Source organism: Acinonyx jubatus, chromosome A2, assembly GCF_027475565.1.
Source record: "Acinonyx jubatus isolate Ajub_Pintada_27869175 chromosome A2, VMU_Ajub_asm_v1.0, whole genome shotgun sequence".
Classification (NCBI taxonomy): domain Eukaryota; kingdom Metazoa; phylum Chordata; class Mammalia; order Carnivora; family Felidae; genus Acinonyx; species Acinonyx jubatus.
This window is the reverse complement of record NC_069383.1, coordinates 54,215,224-54,233,666: the sequence shown is the minus strand read 5'-3', so window position 1 is coordinate 54,233,666 and position 18,443 is coordinate 54,215,224. Positions and strand designations below refer to the sequence as shown.

Genomic DNA, 18,443 nt, shown 5'->3' with positions numbered 1-18,443 from the left:
TTAATGATGGTTTCAACAGAAGGAGGAAAAGTAATAAATTACTTTAATTTTTTTTATTCTAGAGAGAGAATAAGTATGAGCAGGGAAGGGGCAGAGGAAGAGAGAGAATCTTAAGCAGGCTGCACACTCAGAGTGTAGACCAACATAGGACTTGATCCCACGAACTTGTGATCATGACCTGAACCAAAATTAAGAGTTAGACACTCAACCCACTCAGCCACCCAAGTGCCCCAATAAATGATTTTTTATACACTGTAGTGATATAGCTGGAAACCTGCTTTTAACAAAACTGATAACTGAAGTCAAATTTGGGTTATCGTTACAGTTTAACATGAAACTTTGTTTTCTTCCTGACATTACGGATTATAAAAGACCTTTTTTCACAACCACTTACAGATTAAAGGTCAGCATTTTGTATATAAGTATTAAAAATAGCTCAGCCTAAATCGAAAAATTCAAGCCCATCAACAAAGTGAAATCACAGACTTGGAAGATTTAAAAATCATCTATTTTATGATCGCCCTTACACTAATGAGAAAACTGAGTCACACAAGTCTAAGTGGCTTGACTTAGGTCATGTTGAATGGGAAGTCAGACCTCCTGACTCCCAGGCCACTGTTTCCTATGCAACAGTGTGTCGTCTCAGTTGGTGGAAGCCCTTAAGATACCCTACATCTCTCTGTGTATTGATGTTCTACATTAGTAATTATGCCTCAATTTTCACAATAGTTGTTTTCATGACACAAATACATGTCAGTGGAGCTTCTGCAGATTAAATGAAACTTATTAAAAGCATTCCATAATTGATAATTTTAAAGAATAATCCTTTTATAACTCAATTATTTAATATATCTGTGGTATCAAACATTTTTAACGTTGAAGATTTTTTTTTAATTTTAGTAAGCATACAGTGCAATATTGGTTTCAGGAGTAGAATTCAGTGATTCATTCCTTATGTACAACACCCAGTGCTCATCACAGTGCCCTCTTTACTACATGTCACCCATTTAGTCCATTCCCCACCCACTTCCCTCCATCAGTCCTCACTTTGTTCTCTAACATTAAATGTGGTTTTTTTCTCCTCTCTCCTCTTTTTACCACTTTTTACCACTGCTTTCCAATATGTTCATTTGTTTCATCTCTTAAATTCCACATGAGTAAAATCATATGGTATGTGTCTGTCTCCAATTGACTTTTCGCTTAGCACAATACATTCTAGCTCTATCCATGTGGTTGCATTCCTTTTGATGGCTGAGTAAGATTTTCATTGCATATATGTACCACGTCTTTATCTGTTCATCAGTCAGTGGATATAGGGACTCGTTCCGTAGTTTGACTTTTATTGATAATGCTGCTGTAAACGTCAGGGTGCGTGTACTCCTTTGAATCTGTATTTTTGTATCATGTGGAACAAATGTTTGTCCTTACGGAAAGGGGGTTCCAGTTAATGAGCTAGTTATCTTTTACTCCTTTAGATTTGATAACAGCAGAGTGGGAAGACCATGACACCTGTATGAGCCTATGCCAGAGTCCCAAGAGGAGCTAAAATTGGTCAATGTTAATTTTTTAAATTAACTTTCTTCTGAAAGCGTTTGTCCTGCCCTCTCAAGAAGCATCTGTTGTTATTTCTTCTTATCATATAGGGTGTTTCTAGAATTCTGCTTGTCTTTAGGTAACAGTCTCCTAAGTGTCTCTGACTTGTCAGTTTGTCTCAGGTATCCTGGGGATTTAAATGGTTTGTAAGTTTACCAGTCAACAACTGACTGTGTTTTTTGTGATTTTTTTTATTTATTTATTAAAAAATAAATTTAAAAATAAAAAATTTATTAGAAAAAAATTTTTAAGTAGACTCCGTGCCCAACGTGGGGCTTGAACTCACAACCCTGAAATTGAGACTTGCATCTCTCTTAACTGCACCAGCTGGGCCCTTCTGTTTTTGTGATGTTTTAAGACCTATAAACCAAACATGTCATTTATTAATGACCTTTAAGGTAACCTTGGAAGGAACCTTTTATAAAGCAAGTCAACCATCCTTAATACATTCCTAGAAATGAAGACTTTATATTCTAAATGGATCAATTCTCCCCAATTTTATAAATCAGTTTAACTTAGTTCAAATCAAAACTCCAGGAATTATATTCTTACTTGACCCAGTGATCCTGAAGTTTGTTGGAACAGTATGTTTTTGATAACACCAAGATAATATTGGACTAGAACAGTAAGAAAGCACTTGTCCTTCGAGATTGTAAAGTATGTTCTAAAACTATGATAATTACAACAAGGTGGTTCCACAGGGGAAATAGAGTTCAGAGCATAGAGTTCAGAAACAATCAAGAATGTTGAGAGATATTTGACACATTTAGTGTGTAATAGTGTATAAACTCCCACAGACATATCTCTCACCTGCAAATGTTGTACTCATACCCTGTCTTGCCTCCTGATGCTGTAAGATGAACAGCTGACATTTTATCTAAAGGTGATCATATAGGTTTATACTAGTTTCCATCACTTTTCCTTCCTCAAGGATAATTCTAGAGCATTTTTCTCCTCTCACGAATTTTTCCCTGTCTACTATTTCATTACTAGATCATGTCCACAGCATTCACATACGTAGTTATTTCTCTCATGTGAAAAATGATCAGGGGCACCTGGGTGGCTCAGTCAGTTAAGCGTCTGACTTTGGCTCACAATTCATGAGTTCAAGCCCATTGTCGGGGTCCGTGCTGACTGTTAGAGCTTGGAGCCGGCTTTGAATTCTGTGTTTCCCTCTCTCTCTGCCCCTTCCCCACTCATGCTGTGTCTCTCTCTCTCTCAAAAAAATAAACATTAAAAAATTAAAAAAAAATACACCAACAAATTTCTCCTGAACCCTCCCTGCCTCTCCAGCTACTCCTCCATTTCTCTGTTCTCATTTGCAGTCATCACTTTAGACACCAAACTAGAAACACTGTCTGCAGATCTTCCCTCCATTTTCTGAGTTACTCTGGACAGGCTTTTGTCCCCAACACTCTACCAAAACTCCTATTGTGCAGTTTTGCTTCCACGTTGCTAAGTCTAGTGGTTTGTTTTCCAGTCTCCTCCTACTTGACTCTTGGCTACGCTTGATGTGATTGATTACTCCATCCTTCCATCAGTACCTTCTTTACTAGAGTCCAGAACCTCCCCTCCTCCCCATCTTCCTCCTATGTCACTGGTGAATCTTTCTCAGACTTCATTAATTTATTCCTCTTCTCCCCAATCTTAATGTTGAAATGCCCAGCTTTTAATCTTTGACCTACTTCTCACCAGGTGTGTGGCTTTAAATGTCACTTGTACACCAGTAATTTGCAAAAGTATATCTGTGGCCCAGACCCTGGCATCTTAACTTCTGTGTCAGAAAAATGTCTCACATATAGTGCATCCAAACCAAAATCCTGACCTTCTCCCCTCCCAAAACCTCTTTTACCCAGGCACTCCCAACTTGTTTAATGACAGCTTCACCTTCTGTTGGGCCAAAATCCTTGGAGTCACCTTGACGTGACTCTTCCCTCTGGCACTCATATCCAGCTCATCCAGGAAATTATACAGGCTATGCCTTCAAAATACATTCAGAATCTGACCAGTTTTCACCACCTTCACTGCTCCCATCCCGGGCCAAGGCATCATCCCTCTCTTGGATTACTGCAAAAACCTCCTAACTGGTTTCCCTGTTGCTATATTGGTTGTTTCTCTCCAAAATCTCATCTCAATAGCCAGTGTGATTCTTTAAAAGTGCAAGTCAGATTAAGTGAATTTTCTTTCAGAATTCTTTCTGTGACTCCTCACTGCACTCTGAGCAAAAGCCAGAAGTCCTATAATGTCTTGTAAACCTCTCTTTGATTTTGCCCCTTTCTCTATCTTACTCCTTATTATTCTTTTCCTCACTGCTCTGCCTTAGTCACACTGCCCAGATACCAGATATGCTCTGACCTCAGGCCCTTTGCCCTTGGTGTTTTTTCTATCTATATAGAGATATAAATAGATATATATATATATATATATATATATATATATAGTGCTGTAATATAAATATATATTATATATATAAATATATATTTATATATATATAGTGCTGTGATATAAATATATATTATATATATAAATATATATTTATATATATAAATTATATATATATATATAGTGCTGTAATATAAATAGCTCATTCCCATCCATCAGGTCTTTGTTCAGATGCCATTTTCAAATCTCAGAAAGAATTATAACGTCCATCCCTCAGTATGTCTCATCCCACTCTATTTTTCCCCATAACACTTATCACTTGCTAATATGTTGTTTCACTTATTCATTTACTGTGGTTAACAGCTTTTCCCTCCTTCAGCTGCAGTGTAAGATCCATGGAAGCAAGGGTTCTGTATATTTTGTTAACCTGGCATGGTACCTGGAACGTTGCAGATGTTGAGTATGTCTTTTCATTAAGATGTAAGTTACCCACCATACAATTCACCCCTTTAAAATATTCATTTCAGTGGTGTTTAGCATATCCACAGAATTGTACAACCATCATCACGGTCAATTCTAGAACATGGTCATCAGCCCCAGAAAAAAACCCATATCCATTAGCTCCGATCACCCCATTCTCTCCAGGCTTAGGGAATCACCAGTCTGTTTTATGTCTTTTTAGATTTGCCAATATCTAAATGATCTATAGGCAAGTAAGAGGGATGACAACTCTTTCCCACACACATTTTGAGTGTTGAGGGTATTGAGACAAACAGTCTCCGGAGAAAGCCCTCGAGGGAAGTGCGTCCCCAAGGGAGTCATTCCTGTAACCCAGCCTCATGTTGAGATCACATGGAAGTGAACTTTTAAAGCAAATCAATGTCGATTGAAGTAGAATCACTAGTGATGACAGGCTGCCTGTTGGCAGCTGTGGAAAGCTCTCATGGATTCCAGTATGCAGCCTAGGGTTGAGAACCACTGCTTAAGTGAGAACTGATGTTTTGGTGAAGATGAGCAGGTCGTGGGAGCAAGCTTATTTGATCTGAATAGGACCATGATTCTAAAGGGTGTGTGGGAAGAGTTGCAGAATGTGCATCTTGGGGGTGTGAGTCTGGAGGCTGGGTCGGGAAGGAACAGCAGCAGAGTGATGACTGAAAGGATAGGGACAGTGGGCGTACATGGCCTTGAGGGTCCAAATTAAACTGTTACTTAACATGATTTTTATCCAGAGAATAGCTTAGAAGGTAGTGACTGAACAAGACAGGGTAATGGGCATACATGGCCCGTGGGTCCAAGTAAAATTGTTACCCAAAATTGTTTCCATCTAGAGTTATTGTCCTCTGGGCACTCAGGTGGAAAGACGGACAAGTTCATGGAGACATTTACACTCTCCTCATCGATGTGACCGAGAAGTTAAAGACAGAACAAATACATGGGGTTATTAGTGGTGGTAGCCTTTCTAAGCCTCAGTGCCCTAAGCAAAAACAAGCAAACAACCAGAGATAGCTTCTTTGCAGAACTCTTATAAGTTACCTGAGACATGGAAAAGAGTGAATGTATGTGAATAAATTTTGTAAGGCCTTATAAATGTTAGGTTTTTTTTGTCACCTAGAAATGTGAGTGGTGGTTTTTTTTTTCGGTTCAGCAACCCTGTGTGTTTTTGTTTTTCTTGAATTCCAGTATAATTGACATACAGTTAATACTAGTTTTGGGAATACGAAAGAGTGATTCAGCACTTTCATACATCACCTGGTACTCAGCATGATAAGTGTACTCTTGAGTCTCCCTAATTCCCCCATCTTCCATCCACCTCCTCTCTGGTAACTGTCCATCTGTTCTTTGTATTTAACCATGTGGTTTTTTGCTTTGTCTCCTTTCTTGTTCTTTTGTTTTATTTCTTAAATTCTACATATGAGCAAAATCATATAATATTTGCCTTTCCCTGACTGACTTACTTAGCCTTATACTCTCTGGCTCCATCCATGTTGTTGCACATGACAAGATTTCATTCTTTTTAATGGCTGCGTAATATTCTATTATACATATACCACTTCTTTATCTATCTATGGATGGACACTTGAGCTACTTCCATAATTTGGCTATTATAAGTAATGCTGCAGTGAACATAGGGGTGCCTAGGTCCTTTTGGATTAGTGTTTTCATATTCTGTGGGTAAATACACAGTAATGCAATTACTGGGTCATTTGGTAATTCCATTTTTAATTTTTGGGGGGACTCTCCATACTGCTTTCCACAGTGGCTGCACCAGTTTGCATTCCCATCAGCAGTGCAAAAGTCTTCCTTGGGGAAATGAAAGTGTCATCTCATCAGAAGGTTCCCTTTCTTCCTTTGGAATATGCCACTTGGTTAGCTTTCAGAGGATTCCGATATACATGTGGTGTTAGGATTAGTTTGGGTTGATTCATGGCATGTACATCCATCCTTCTCCTTCTCTAGAGTAGAAGCTTCTTCTCTGTAGAGGGGAGCCTCTTTGTTTTTGTTTTTCCCCACCTCATATCATAGTGGCATCCGGGATGACCCTTAGGTTGATGCTACTGAATGAAGCAATTAGATGGAGCCTTCTGGATTTGCAAAGCTGACTTGAGACCTAAAGGGCTCCCTTTTTTGTGTTTGGTTTCCAGACTCATTTTCCTTTCGGCAGACTTCTTCAAGGACTTAGGAAGAAAAGAGTGAATTAAAAAGACACATGTGAAATGAGGTTTATATTCCCCAGCCTAAACCTAGGGTAAAGTTTATTATGAAAATGATTACTATAGTGTAAATACCAAAAAATATATTTTAATTAAAAAAAATTTCTTTGTGCATTTATGCAACCACCTATTTGAACATAACACTGTCAAGAAAATATCCTAAAATTTGTTTGTGAAAATTTAAGTCTCAAGGCATGGCACAACGTTTATGATATTCTTTACTATGAGTTACCTGCTTTATTTCCCCTGCTAGATTAAACTGACCCTTTATAAAAAGGGAGACTTCTCTTTGATCCCCTGCACTCAACTGTGTGCACAGTAGGTGCTCAAACAGTTGAAACTACCAAATTCGGACACAAGACATACATGTATACTTTCTCTTACTCCTTTTAGCATCAGACATTAAAGTTATTTCAAACCTCCAGTTGCTTCAAGTTGTTCGCGTTAAGTAGAAGTTAAAGCCACAGATCCCTTGCTGATAGGAGGATGCTTATTCGAAAAGATATGATTTTTCTTGTGTCTTTAAGAAAATTGTGTGTCAATACCAAGGCTGTCGCTCATCCCACTAGTAGACTGAGTTTGATTTATTTCTAAGGTAACACTGTGGTCAGAGACAGTAGGAATGTTACGCTGCTTTTCCTATATGTGTTCATATCAGTGGTACTTTTCCTATATGTATTCATATCCAGTAGCTCTACTGGAGGAATTCTTCTGGCACCTTCTTTGCTGAAGCTCCATGGTCAACCAGTCAGTCAGACTCCTGCTGCTGCTGCGACACCCCCCGCGTCCAACCCACTCCAAGTAGGGCTCTTACTGCCCTCTCTTCTGAGGGCATGTTTCCATATTAGCGCCCCCCCACCCCCCACCCAGCCATGGGACTAGCTCCTTACTCATCTTGCTCATTACGGGGTCTCCAGATGCTGTTTCTTATGGAGGAGGTACTCCATAAATATTTGGTGATTGATGACCAAATGAATAAATTTCTTAACAAATTCTTTCCTATAATCTTATTTTTTGTAAAGTTGCTTTTGTAAAGAATGATCCTTATTCTTTAAAATCGATTTCTTAGGGTGGCGCCTGGGTGGCTCAGTTGGTTGAGCGTCCGACTTCAGCTGATTTCACGGTTCATGAGTTTGAGCCCCAGGTCAGGCTCTGTGCTGACAGCTCAGAGCCTGGAGCCTGCTTCACATTCTGTGTCTCCCTCTCTCTCTGCTTTTGCCCTGCTTGCACTCTCTATCAAAAATAAATAAACATTAAAAAAAAAAAATAGAAGGGTGCCTGGGTGGCTCAGTTGGTTAAGCGTCCATCTTTGGCTCAGGTCATGATCTCACGGTTCATGAGATCGAGCCCCGTGTGGGGCTCTGTGCTAACAGCTCAGAGCCTGGAGCCTGCTTTGGATTCTGTGTCTCCCTCTGTCTTTCTGCTCCTCCCCCACTCACACTCTGACTCTCTCTCAAAAATGAATAAAACATTTAAAAATTTTAAAAAGAAGATATTAAAATAGATATCTTAGGGCACCTGGGTGGCTCCATCAGTTAAGCATCCAACTTCAGCTCATGTCATGATCTCACGGTTTATGAGTTCAAGCCCCATAGTGGGCTCTGCACTATCACTGCCGAGCCTGCTTGGGATTCTCTCTCTGTCTCTCTCTCTGTCTCTCTCTCTGTCTCTCTCTCTGTCTGTCTGTCTGTCTCTCTCTTTCTCTCTCTTTCTCTCTCTCTCTCCCCATCCCCATCTCATGCTTTCTGTCTCAAAATAAGTAAATAAACCTTAAAAGTTAAATCAAATAATTAAATAGGTTTCTCTTTGCCTCTCAAAGGAGACAGCTCCTCCCTTTGCAATGCTCCTTTCCACATTGACAGGGCATACAATTCCCTCTCAGAGGAGAGGCCGCCATGTCAGTTCCTGGGCACAGCCAGCAAGCCAATGGAGTTCCTGCAGACGGGATACCTTCCATTACCCTATCCAAGAAAGAGAAGTCATCTCTTGTAGGGTTGGCCTGGAGTAAAAAGGATGAAATGCCTGAGCAAGATAGTGCATTTTAGCTTTGCTTATGTGGGGGTGATTACTCCATTGAAGTGAATGCATTTCTGTTGGCCTGCAATCCTTCCCAGTATCTAATTCCCTCTCACCTTGTTGGAGCAGCTGCCGATGTATGTAGAGGGCAGAGTCCCTTTCGCCTGAAGTCAGATGCAATAATAAACCAGATGTTGAATACTGCAGTTGACAGAATTCTGAGAGGTAAAAATACCGTACTTACCAGGTTGAATTCTATTTCACAGCCAGAGTTTTATTTGGCTTCTGAGAGTCCAGAGAGAATTCACATGTGTTCTCCAGGCTTTGGTCTCTCGTTTTCTTGTCTGTCATGCTGAGTCTTTTGCTCTGCCACACTGGCAGTTTATTGCATTCAACTCTGATTTTCAAGGTTTCCATCCCAATAACCGAAGGCCTGGACTTAATTGCCATGTTGACGGATGATGCTACAATCGCCACCTGGAATAACGAAGGGCTGCCCAGTGACAGAATGTCAACCGAAAATGCCGCTATCCTAACACACTGTGAGCGCTGGCCTCTGATGATAGATCCCCAGCAGCAGGGAATTAAGTGGATCAAGAATAAGTATGGAACTGACCTGAAAGTCACACACTTGGGCCAGAAAGGGTATGTGAGATCAGAAGGATTGGCTTTCTGCTAAGCTGCTGTGAAATGGGTCTCATTTCTCTGAAGTCCTGGCATTTGCTAGACCCCTCTGCTACTGTGCAGTGTGACAGTATGGCACACATTGTTTATCTGCTCGCTCCTGTTTCACATAAAGTATTTTCACTGAAATGTCATTTATGTTGGGTGGCAGCCACTTAATCGGAAGATGAAATTAGGTTGAAGATTGGAACAAACACTGTGCCTGAGTAGAAAAATAGGTCATTTCCCTAAGGCCAAGAATGGAAATTAGATGTACCGTAATCCTTTAGGGCATTTGACATATGGCGACACAAAAATTGTCACCTGCGTTTATAGGCCTAATGGTGATTAGAATCCTATTTCTGAACATATACTTTGCCTAGAGTAGGATTGCAACATGGCTACAAGTCCCAACATGGAATGCCTTAAGATCATTTCTTCATCACATTTTACATACAGTTTTTGAGAACTGAATCTACTGAGACTTTCTGTCTTTGGGTCCTCATGACAATACTGTATGATAAATAAAGTCTTGTATGTAGTTGGTTTTCAGTTAATTCTGAATACTTTTAGACTTACTAGTACTTCATTTGACCCTTTTTTCATCTTTTCACACATCAAGTGGAATAAGGAATTTCTGCAGTCGTGCAGATAAATGTACTCCTTGCTTATCTGAATACTTGGGGAAAATTATTTTTGAAGGGGAGAAACTATTTTTGGAGAGGGAGAATGAATGGAGAATTTGGAGAATGAGAATATAATGATAATTTACCACTTACCACAACCGAACCTAAAGGTTTTTTTTTAAATGAATGTTTGACAAAACCACAAGGCATTTAATATATTTTGAATTTTTTATCAAAAAAATACCTGTTAAATTAATTTAAATTTATGATGTTTGGATAAGTTACATTTGTCTCAACCATGGTTATTGTCACAAGAACTAATTTACCCATGGACTTAGTCATACTGTTCAATTTCACTTGGAAAATATCACTGTGTAATTCATCTCAAAATGTACTCATTATTTTCTATGTAATCTAATCGAATACTATATAAAAGTTTTCTCTGTCTCACTAAAAAAAATCTACATTACATCAAATATAATTTCAATAATTTGGAACATTTTCCCTGTGCTTATTGACATCTTATGATATCAATTGTGATTGGATTTTAAGGTTTTTGAATGCCATTGAAACCGCTTTGGCCTTTGGAGATGTCATCTTAGTTGAAAATCTGGAGGAAACAATAGATCCGGTCCTTGATCCACTGCTTGGCAGGAACACAATTAAAAAGGGGAAGTAAGTGTTTTTGAATTTTTAACAAATATTTTATGCTGCATATGAGTGTGATAGCTTTGTTTGTCAGGCTCAGGATCAAGCATAGTCCACTGGAATCTTCTTAGTGATGGTTCTGAGTTTTCATTCCATGGCACCTACATTCCAAGACAAAAGCAACCTCAAACCTTACGCAGACTTTCAGACTGTTTCCTTGATAGGTTTAGATTCATGTTGGCCAGTTCCTGATTTATAAACCACAAAACGCATTGCCACAAAGCTGAGGGTAGTTGCTCCTTTATTAGTTCACCCCAAAGAAGTTTAAGAGTTGGCAAAACACCTGTAGTGTGTTTGCCTAAACTGCAGATCTCTTGTATCCTAAGTCCACACACTTTGTTTTAATTCAGCGTCATCCAGCGTCATGGCATCCACAACATGAGGGTTTTGCCATGTTAGTGCTCTTTTCTAATAAACTTGAAATACTTGTAAGCATTAAACTCGTCATTGGGCCTCTGAAATCATTCCCAAACCAGCAGCGGTGCCACCAACAAGTAGGAACACCCCCAGTGAGCTCTAGTTCCTTCCAAATAGCTGCCATTCCCCCTGGACACCCCACTCTCCAGGACATTCTCCCAGGGCACTGAAGCCACTTCTAAGTAGTCATCACAGCACTTGCTATAAATGTGTTCAAGGTCACCTGTAGCAAGTATGTCTCTGACCAAGCCTGTGTGGGCTCACGGGGGCTTGTGACATTCCATAGGCCCCCTGTGCCTCTTCTCTCAGGACACCAGCCTTCACTAGACTTACTTCACTGCCTTTCCTTCCCTTTGTTGTTGTTGTTATTGTTTTTCCTTCACAGAGGGATCATTTCAGAATTTTCCCAACACCCTTTTTTTTTTGACATCTAGTCTCAGCCTCAAAGTTACCTGTCTCCTTTCCCCTCACCACCTTATTTCTGTCAGTTTTAAGTGGAAATAGGTCTACTTAAGGGTAACTAGCTTCTATTTTTTAAACAATCCCTAACCGATTAGTATTTATTTTACAAGTAAACCCGTTTCCAGTGACTGACAACTTATAATTGCTTAATAAGCCAAAATTTACCCAGAGTTGCATTTAGAAAAATCTAATAAGCTACTTGACAAACTGTAACTCTGACATAAACATAATTGTAGCTGTGTCTGATGTGTTAAAAATATAGTGTAAAATCATAAATGCCACTGAAGTGAAATCTTTGTTATTAAGGTTTTGACTCTATTAGGAAGACCTAAAATTTTTTTTCATTGACATACTCATTCTGTAGCTTTAAGATGAACCTTTAATAACACAATTTGGGTGTAAGAAATTTGGTCACATTCTCTTTCTCTCTGTCTCTATATGTTCTTAAATATAGATATAGTAAATATGACTATATATATTTCATGTTATATATTACTTAAATATATAAATGATCTAAATACATAATATAAATTAAATATAATTAAATGTATACACACACACACACACACATATATATATATATATATACACACACATATATATATAATCTGAAATTTCCAGGGACTGATGAATTTGAGTCCTAATTTTTCTTCAGCATGGATATAATTACGTACTATTGTGAATCCCAGAAGTCTTTTATTTCACAAACAAACATGTAAAGCATCAAGGCTTTATCACAAACAATCTAGAACGACTTATTTGAAATTATATTATTACTTAAATATGTACAAATTCTATTAGGTTCTATAGAACAGATCATATCATTCCAGTATTTTTTTTAGAAGGTCAGGAGAGTTTTAAATGGTATGTAAGAATTTAACAAATGGTTTTTATCATGTGCATTTATTACGTTTCTACTTTCTAAACTGTTACATGTGGGAACAATGACTTATAAGAGTGTAAATTCAGATCTGTACCTCCAGTTTTTCCTACTTCCCTTTCCCTTGTGGATGTTTTTAGTGTCTTTTTCCAGAGAATCTCAGTGCTGGTGGAGTCCCTGTGTATTGTATCAGTCCCTGAGTTAAACTTCTCTGAGTACTGTTATGCCAGGCACTGTACTGGGTCCTGCAGCTTCAAAGCCCAATAAGGTACAGACCCTGCCTTTAAGGAAGCTACATTTCCTTAGGGGAAAGACAGACGTATAAGCAATAGAAGTAGTATTACAGTGCCTTTGGTGTGATGATAGAAGTTCACATGGCAGGGATTCATCATTTCCATAGTGGAGACTTGGAATGGCTTTGTCGAAAAAAGCACACTTGATCAGATGGACATTTAATAGTAGTGTTGAAAGATGAGTGGACATTTGTCAGGCAGACAAGTGGAGAAGAGAATTTTGGAATGAGGGAACTAATACCAAACAGCAAAACACACAGAAGAGCCCAACAGCTTTGGGAGGACTGCAAATAGGATCCGCATTGAGGGAGAGTCTTGGGCTGGAAGGGAAAAAGGGTAGTAAGGCCTGGGTGAGGTGAAAACAGAGACACTGGCAGGACTCCCCAGAGTGGGGATGTCTGGGCACCCACAGATGTCTTCTAAGTTGGCCTTTTTCTATAGGTTGGTAATTCTACCTCTTTTCCCCAAACACACTAAATGGGCTCATTCCTATCAGTAACACTAGTTGACAACAGCAGTGGTTCTTTTTTTTTTTTTTTAAGTTTATTTTGAGAGAGAGAGAGAGAGAGAGAGAGAGTGTGTGTGTGTGTGCACACAAGGGAGGGGCAGAAGGAGAGGGAGAGAGAGAGAATCCCAAGCAGGCTCGGCACTGACAGAGCCCAGTGTGGGGCTCCATCCCATGAAACATGAGATCCTGACCTCAGCCAAAATCAAGAGTTGGACACTTAACTGACTGAGCCACCCAGGCACCCCAACAATAGCAGTGGTTCTTGACCAAAGGACCTTGTCCTCCTGGAATAAGAAATCTGTAGTCTCCTTATTTTCACTTGAGAATCATGAGCATAAGTCAGTGGGGAAACTAGTGAAGACTGGTAAGTATCCTAGGATAGTAACATAATCACATTTGTTTCTGAAAGGACCTGCTATTGGTGGTGTGAAGTATTGATTGAAGGAGCATGGATGGACCTAGGGCCAGGATCTAATTAACAAACAATTATAATCATCCAGTTGAGATATAATATGACCCTAAACTAAGGGATACTAGAGAGAGAGGGGGAAGGACAAATGAAAGGATTCTCAAGGAGTTAATTTCATCAGTTCATGGTCATTAATGGGATTTTGTTGGTAGGGAAAAAAGGAAGGTTTAAGGGTAATTTCTAGTCTTCTGCCAAGCTAAATGATGTTGGGATTTATAGAGAAATGTGGTAGGGAAAGAGGTAATGATTTCACTTATTAGACCCTCAGAGATTGAGGTGCTACTTTAAGATTCTCAAAAAAGGAAGTCTAAGAAGCCAATGGACATGTAAGTATGGAGCCTGATAAAGAGACCTTGGCTGACCACGTAGATTGGGGAATATCTACACGGAGAGGTAGTTAAACCAACCTGGTAGATGTGATCATTTTGAAACATGTTGTACAGTCAGAAGATCAGAGATCTTCACAGATGACAAAAATGGGGACTAAAAGAATGACTAAATGTCCTCTCAGATGACCTAGTGATGTGGATTTGGAGTTATGGAGGGGATCTGGAGCCGAAAGCCAAGAAAGAATTCTTGAGGCATTTTTGGTGCCAAAAGGTGGGGTTTTTTTAAGCACAGGGACAGGACCTGGGACAGAAAGACCTGCCCCGGGATTGTGAGAAGTGACTAACCACGTACTTGGGAGTTGGGGGAGGTAAAGGCAAGGTAAGTTTCCAAAAGGACTTTCATCTGCCAAAGAAGATACTGAGATCCTAGGGGCCTAGCTATTGTCAAACTAAGGTGGTTTTTCCCTCTAGCAAAGCATTAACTTTAAGATACTTCCTGGAGGAATGTATACTCTACCTATCTCTAGTATTTGTCAGTAGGCTGTAGGTTATAAGGAAACTTAATTTTATCTACCATTTCCTTCTGCCTTTGTTTCCCACATCACTATGACTCTTTGACAGTTAATACATATGTTGGAAACATAATTTCTCAACTTTTTTTCCAAATAAATAGTCACTACCACCTTTCAGTAGAATTCCTATGAATGCTGCTTGGCCATTGTTACTCTTCCTACTCTTTTTCCCCTAAACCTTGTTTATTTTCTCATCAATGTTTTGGAATCCATATATATATATATATATAATTTTTTTTTTACCTACAACTTACAGTGTAATTCAGACATTTCATTTCTTCATGCTGAATGAGGTAACGTCTTTACAGTCTCTCTCTGCTCACTCCTCTCCAACCCAGAGAGTGATTACAATAATCTTTTCCTAACACTGCTTCTGTCACTCACCTGTGGAAGAACCCATTAAGAATTCTGTGTTGTTGGCGCACCTGGGTGGCTCAGTTGGTTAAGCCTCGGACTTCTACTCAGGTTATGATCTCGCGGTTTGTGACTTCGAGCCCCATGTCGGGCTGTGTGCTGACAGCTCAGAGCCTGGAGCCTGCTTCGGATTCTGTGCCTCCCTCTCTCTCTGCCCCTCCCATGCTTATGCTCTGTCTCTCTCTGTCTCTTGATAATAAGTAAACATTTAAAAAAAATTTTTTTTTTAAAAAGAATTCTCTGTTGCCTGTTACATTGAATTGAAGCTCTTCTGTGAAGCCTAGGAAATGCTTTACCTATTTGATACTTCCATATTCCCTTCATTCACACAGATTAATTACCCCCTCCTATGATAGGCTGTTTTACTTACCTTTCTGCAAATCCCAAATTCACTTAATTCAGAATTCACCTGCCACTTAATTTATTAAATGAGAATTTTAAGTTTCCACTTTCAGGGCTTCCCATGCACAGTCCATTCTGTACTGGGCCACTGTGTCATTTTGCCTTTATCTGTCCGTCTTAGAATATGTGTAATTTTTTTTCACTCCTATCTGTATTAGACTACAAGTTCTCTATGGGTAAGAAATACATACTGTATGTCTTTAAAAAGATGAATAAACCAAAGTAAAAATAAAACAATAAAAACATAGACTTATATTTCAGGTATTATGGCAGAGTAGATGTGTGAATGCTGAAAAGCAACTAAATATGTTAACATATTCACATCTTTTGGCACTTGGTTGACCAAAAAAAATAAAGGACTATAGGAATCAAATAGACAAGGCACACCGAAGCTGGTTTTCTTCCTGAGGGCACCTGCTAAAACGTAATGATCTGGGTCTCTGTTTTGGTGGATACCTAGAACTTGGACCAAGCCATTTGAGGGTGTGAAGTCAGATAAGAGACTCCTGTATAATGCTAGAAACTGTAGGGGCCCTACCTTCTGCTTAAGGGTAAATTTGTTAAAAACTAAACAAAACCCAGCCCTGCAGAAAGGAACGCTTTCCTTCTTGTACTTTGGCCCTGAAAAGAGGTGGAAAAACATCCTGTGAGAGTTCCTAATCAGAAACCATCCCTCTCGTAAATGTTCAAGACAAATTTTTACTTAGATGCCCTAAAAACCTCAAACCAATAACTTATTTTTCAGTGGCATTGGATAGGTCATACTCCAATGTATTTGGCAGAAGCAAACAAAAATGCTGTCAGGAATTACGTACGTAACCCTAGGCTTTAGAGGATTGTACGAGATACCATTTCAAAGTATCTGTGAGTTCACAGGCAGAAATCACAGAACACAAGGAGATATGGCATCATGAGCAAGAGCCAGTGGAAGCATCAGTAACAGCATCCTTCTCCTTTCTGCTTTATTTTGATTTTCCTTGAATGTCAATAAGGATATGTTTATTGCCTTCCATGGATTGTGTATTGTTAACTTTTGTAATGTTTTCCGTTAGATTTTTCATGAATTTCTTTCATTCCTCATTTTTTTTTTTTTTTGGCTTCCACTCATTGTACTCTTTCCAACATGATTTTGAATTTATTGTTTCTTTGAATATACATTTTTCCATCTTTTCCCTAGGACTCGCTATGGGAGGAAAAGTTAATGCAGTGATTAATCCACAGTCTTGAACTAGCTATGTAAATATTTTCAAGAGAGGGGCGCCTGGGTGGCTCAGTCGGTTGAGCATCTGACTTCAGCTCAGGTCGTGATCTCACCGTTCGTGAGTTTGAGCCCCGCGTCGGGCTCTGTGCTGACAGCTCAGAGCCTGGAGCCTGCTTTCGATTCTGTGTCTCCCTCTCTCTCTGCTCCTTCCCTGCTCATGCTCTGTCTCTCTCTCTGTCTCAAAAATAAATAAAACATTAAAAAAAACTTTAAAAAAGTATTTTCAAGAGAGACTTTAAGGTTGTGAGGTGAGGCTTATGTACTAGCATGTAGTTGTCAGAAATTGGCCCTTGGAGGGGACCCGGGGGTATCAGTCAGTTGAGCATTCAATTCTTGATTTCACCTCAAGTCATGATCCCAGGGTTGTGAAATTGAGCCCCACATCAGGGTGCATGCATGGAGCCTGCTTAGGATTTTCTCTCTACCCCCCTTCCTCTGCCCCTCTCCCCCATTCTCTCTCTTTCTCTCTCAAATAAATAAGTAAATAAATAATTGAAAAAATAGCACCAGGGTAGAAGAAGTAGGATAAAATTTGGTTCAAATCTTGGCCCGATACCCTCCAGTTTGGTGATGTGGAATAAGTTGTTTAGGCCATTTTTCTATGTTTACATTTTCTTACCTGGTGAGGAAAAAAATACAAACTGAGCATAGCACACATAGGTAGTCAGAATAGATTATGTCTCTTGAATCTTGAACCACTGATAAGTACAGTGAGAGTATGAATCAGAGACTAAGCCAGAGATCCAGAAGTGTAAGCCGTTGTTTTTTGGACGTGGGACGTGTGAAAAAGGAATCAGTCATATCTTTTGATGTTTTAAGTTGCCTCCTAAGAACAATAGAGAGTTTTGGTCATTTAAGTTGTATTATTTAATGCTGATACATATAAAATACATAACATATAAAATTATATAAAGCATAATGATAAATTAGATAAGTATCTTCCATTCAAATTATGAACTAAATTCTTTAAGCTGCCTTTGTGCTCCTCTCATTTCCCATTGGGCCTCCTCTCCCAAAGGTAGTATTCTAAATTTTGTTATCATGTCAAAGCTTTATTTAAAATAGTTTCATTTATTTTTGTTTGAGTCGGGGCTTTACAAAAATGTCACATAGTGTGTGTGTGTGTGTATGTGTGTGTGTATAAAGGGATTTGAAGTTTCTCCTATTAGGTGTCTAAGACTTACCCATATTCTTCTAGCTCTAATTGTTTCATTTTCATCATTGAAATAGTGGTGTCACTTTACCGCAATTTATTAAATGTTCTTATTGAAGGGCCTTGAGGTTATGTTTATGTTTTCTATTCTAAGAAGCCAGGCTGCTATGAATGGTAACATACTGATGGTTCGTTTATGCATCTACAGGTGCATACAGCAAGAGATTCTTCATAGTTCGTATTCTGGAGCAGAAGAGTTAAGGTGTAGAGTGTGTGCACAATAAGCTTTAAAACACCAACACCAGGGGTGCCTGGGTGGCGCAGTCGGTTAAGCGTCCGACTTCAGCCAGCTCTCTGGCCGTGAGTTCGAGCCCCGCGTCAGGCTCTGGGCTGATGGCTCAGAGCCTGGAGCCTCTTTCCAATTCTGTGTCTCCCTCTCTCTCTGCCCCTCCCCCTTTCATGCTCTGTCTCTCTCTGTCCCAAAAATAAATAAATGTTGAAAAAGAAAAAAAAAATTAAAACACAACACCAAATTGTTGTCCATAGTGTTCCTAGAAATTCAAATGCTCCCCACCAGTGTGTAA

The 18,443-nt window shown here is 39.3% G+C and overlaps 1 protein-coding gene across 2 annotated transcripts in view; it reads left to right on the top strand.

Moving 5' to 3' along the window:
• DNAH11 (dynein axonemal heavy chain 11) overlaps window positions 1–18,443 on the top strand; it is a 349,268-nt gene that overhangs the window by 261,709 nt on the left and 69,116 nt on the right. For both annotated transcript variants that reach the window (XM_053218315.1, XM_053218314.1), the window contains 2 exons: window positions 9,112–9,347; window positions 10,544–10,666. In XM_053218315.1, the coding sequence (XP_053074290.1) occupies window positions 9,112–9,347; window positions 10,544–10,666 (359 nt within the window). The remainder of the gene's footprint in view (window positions 1–9,111; window positions 9,348–10,543; window positions 10,667–18,443) is intronic.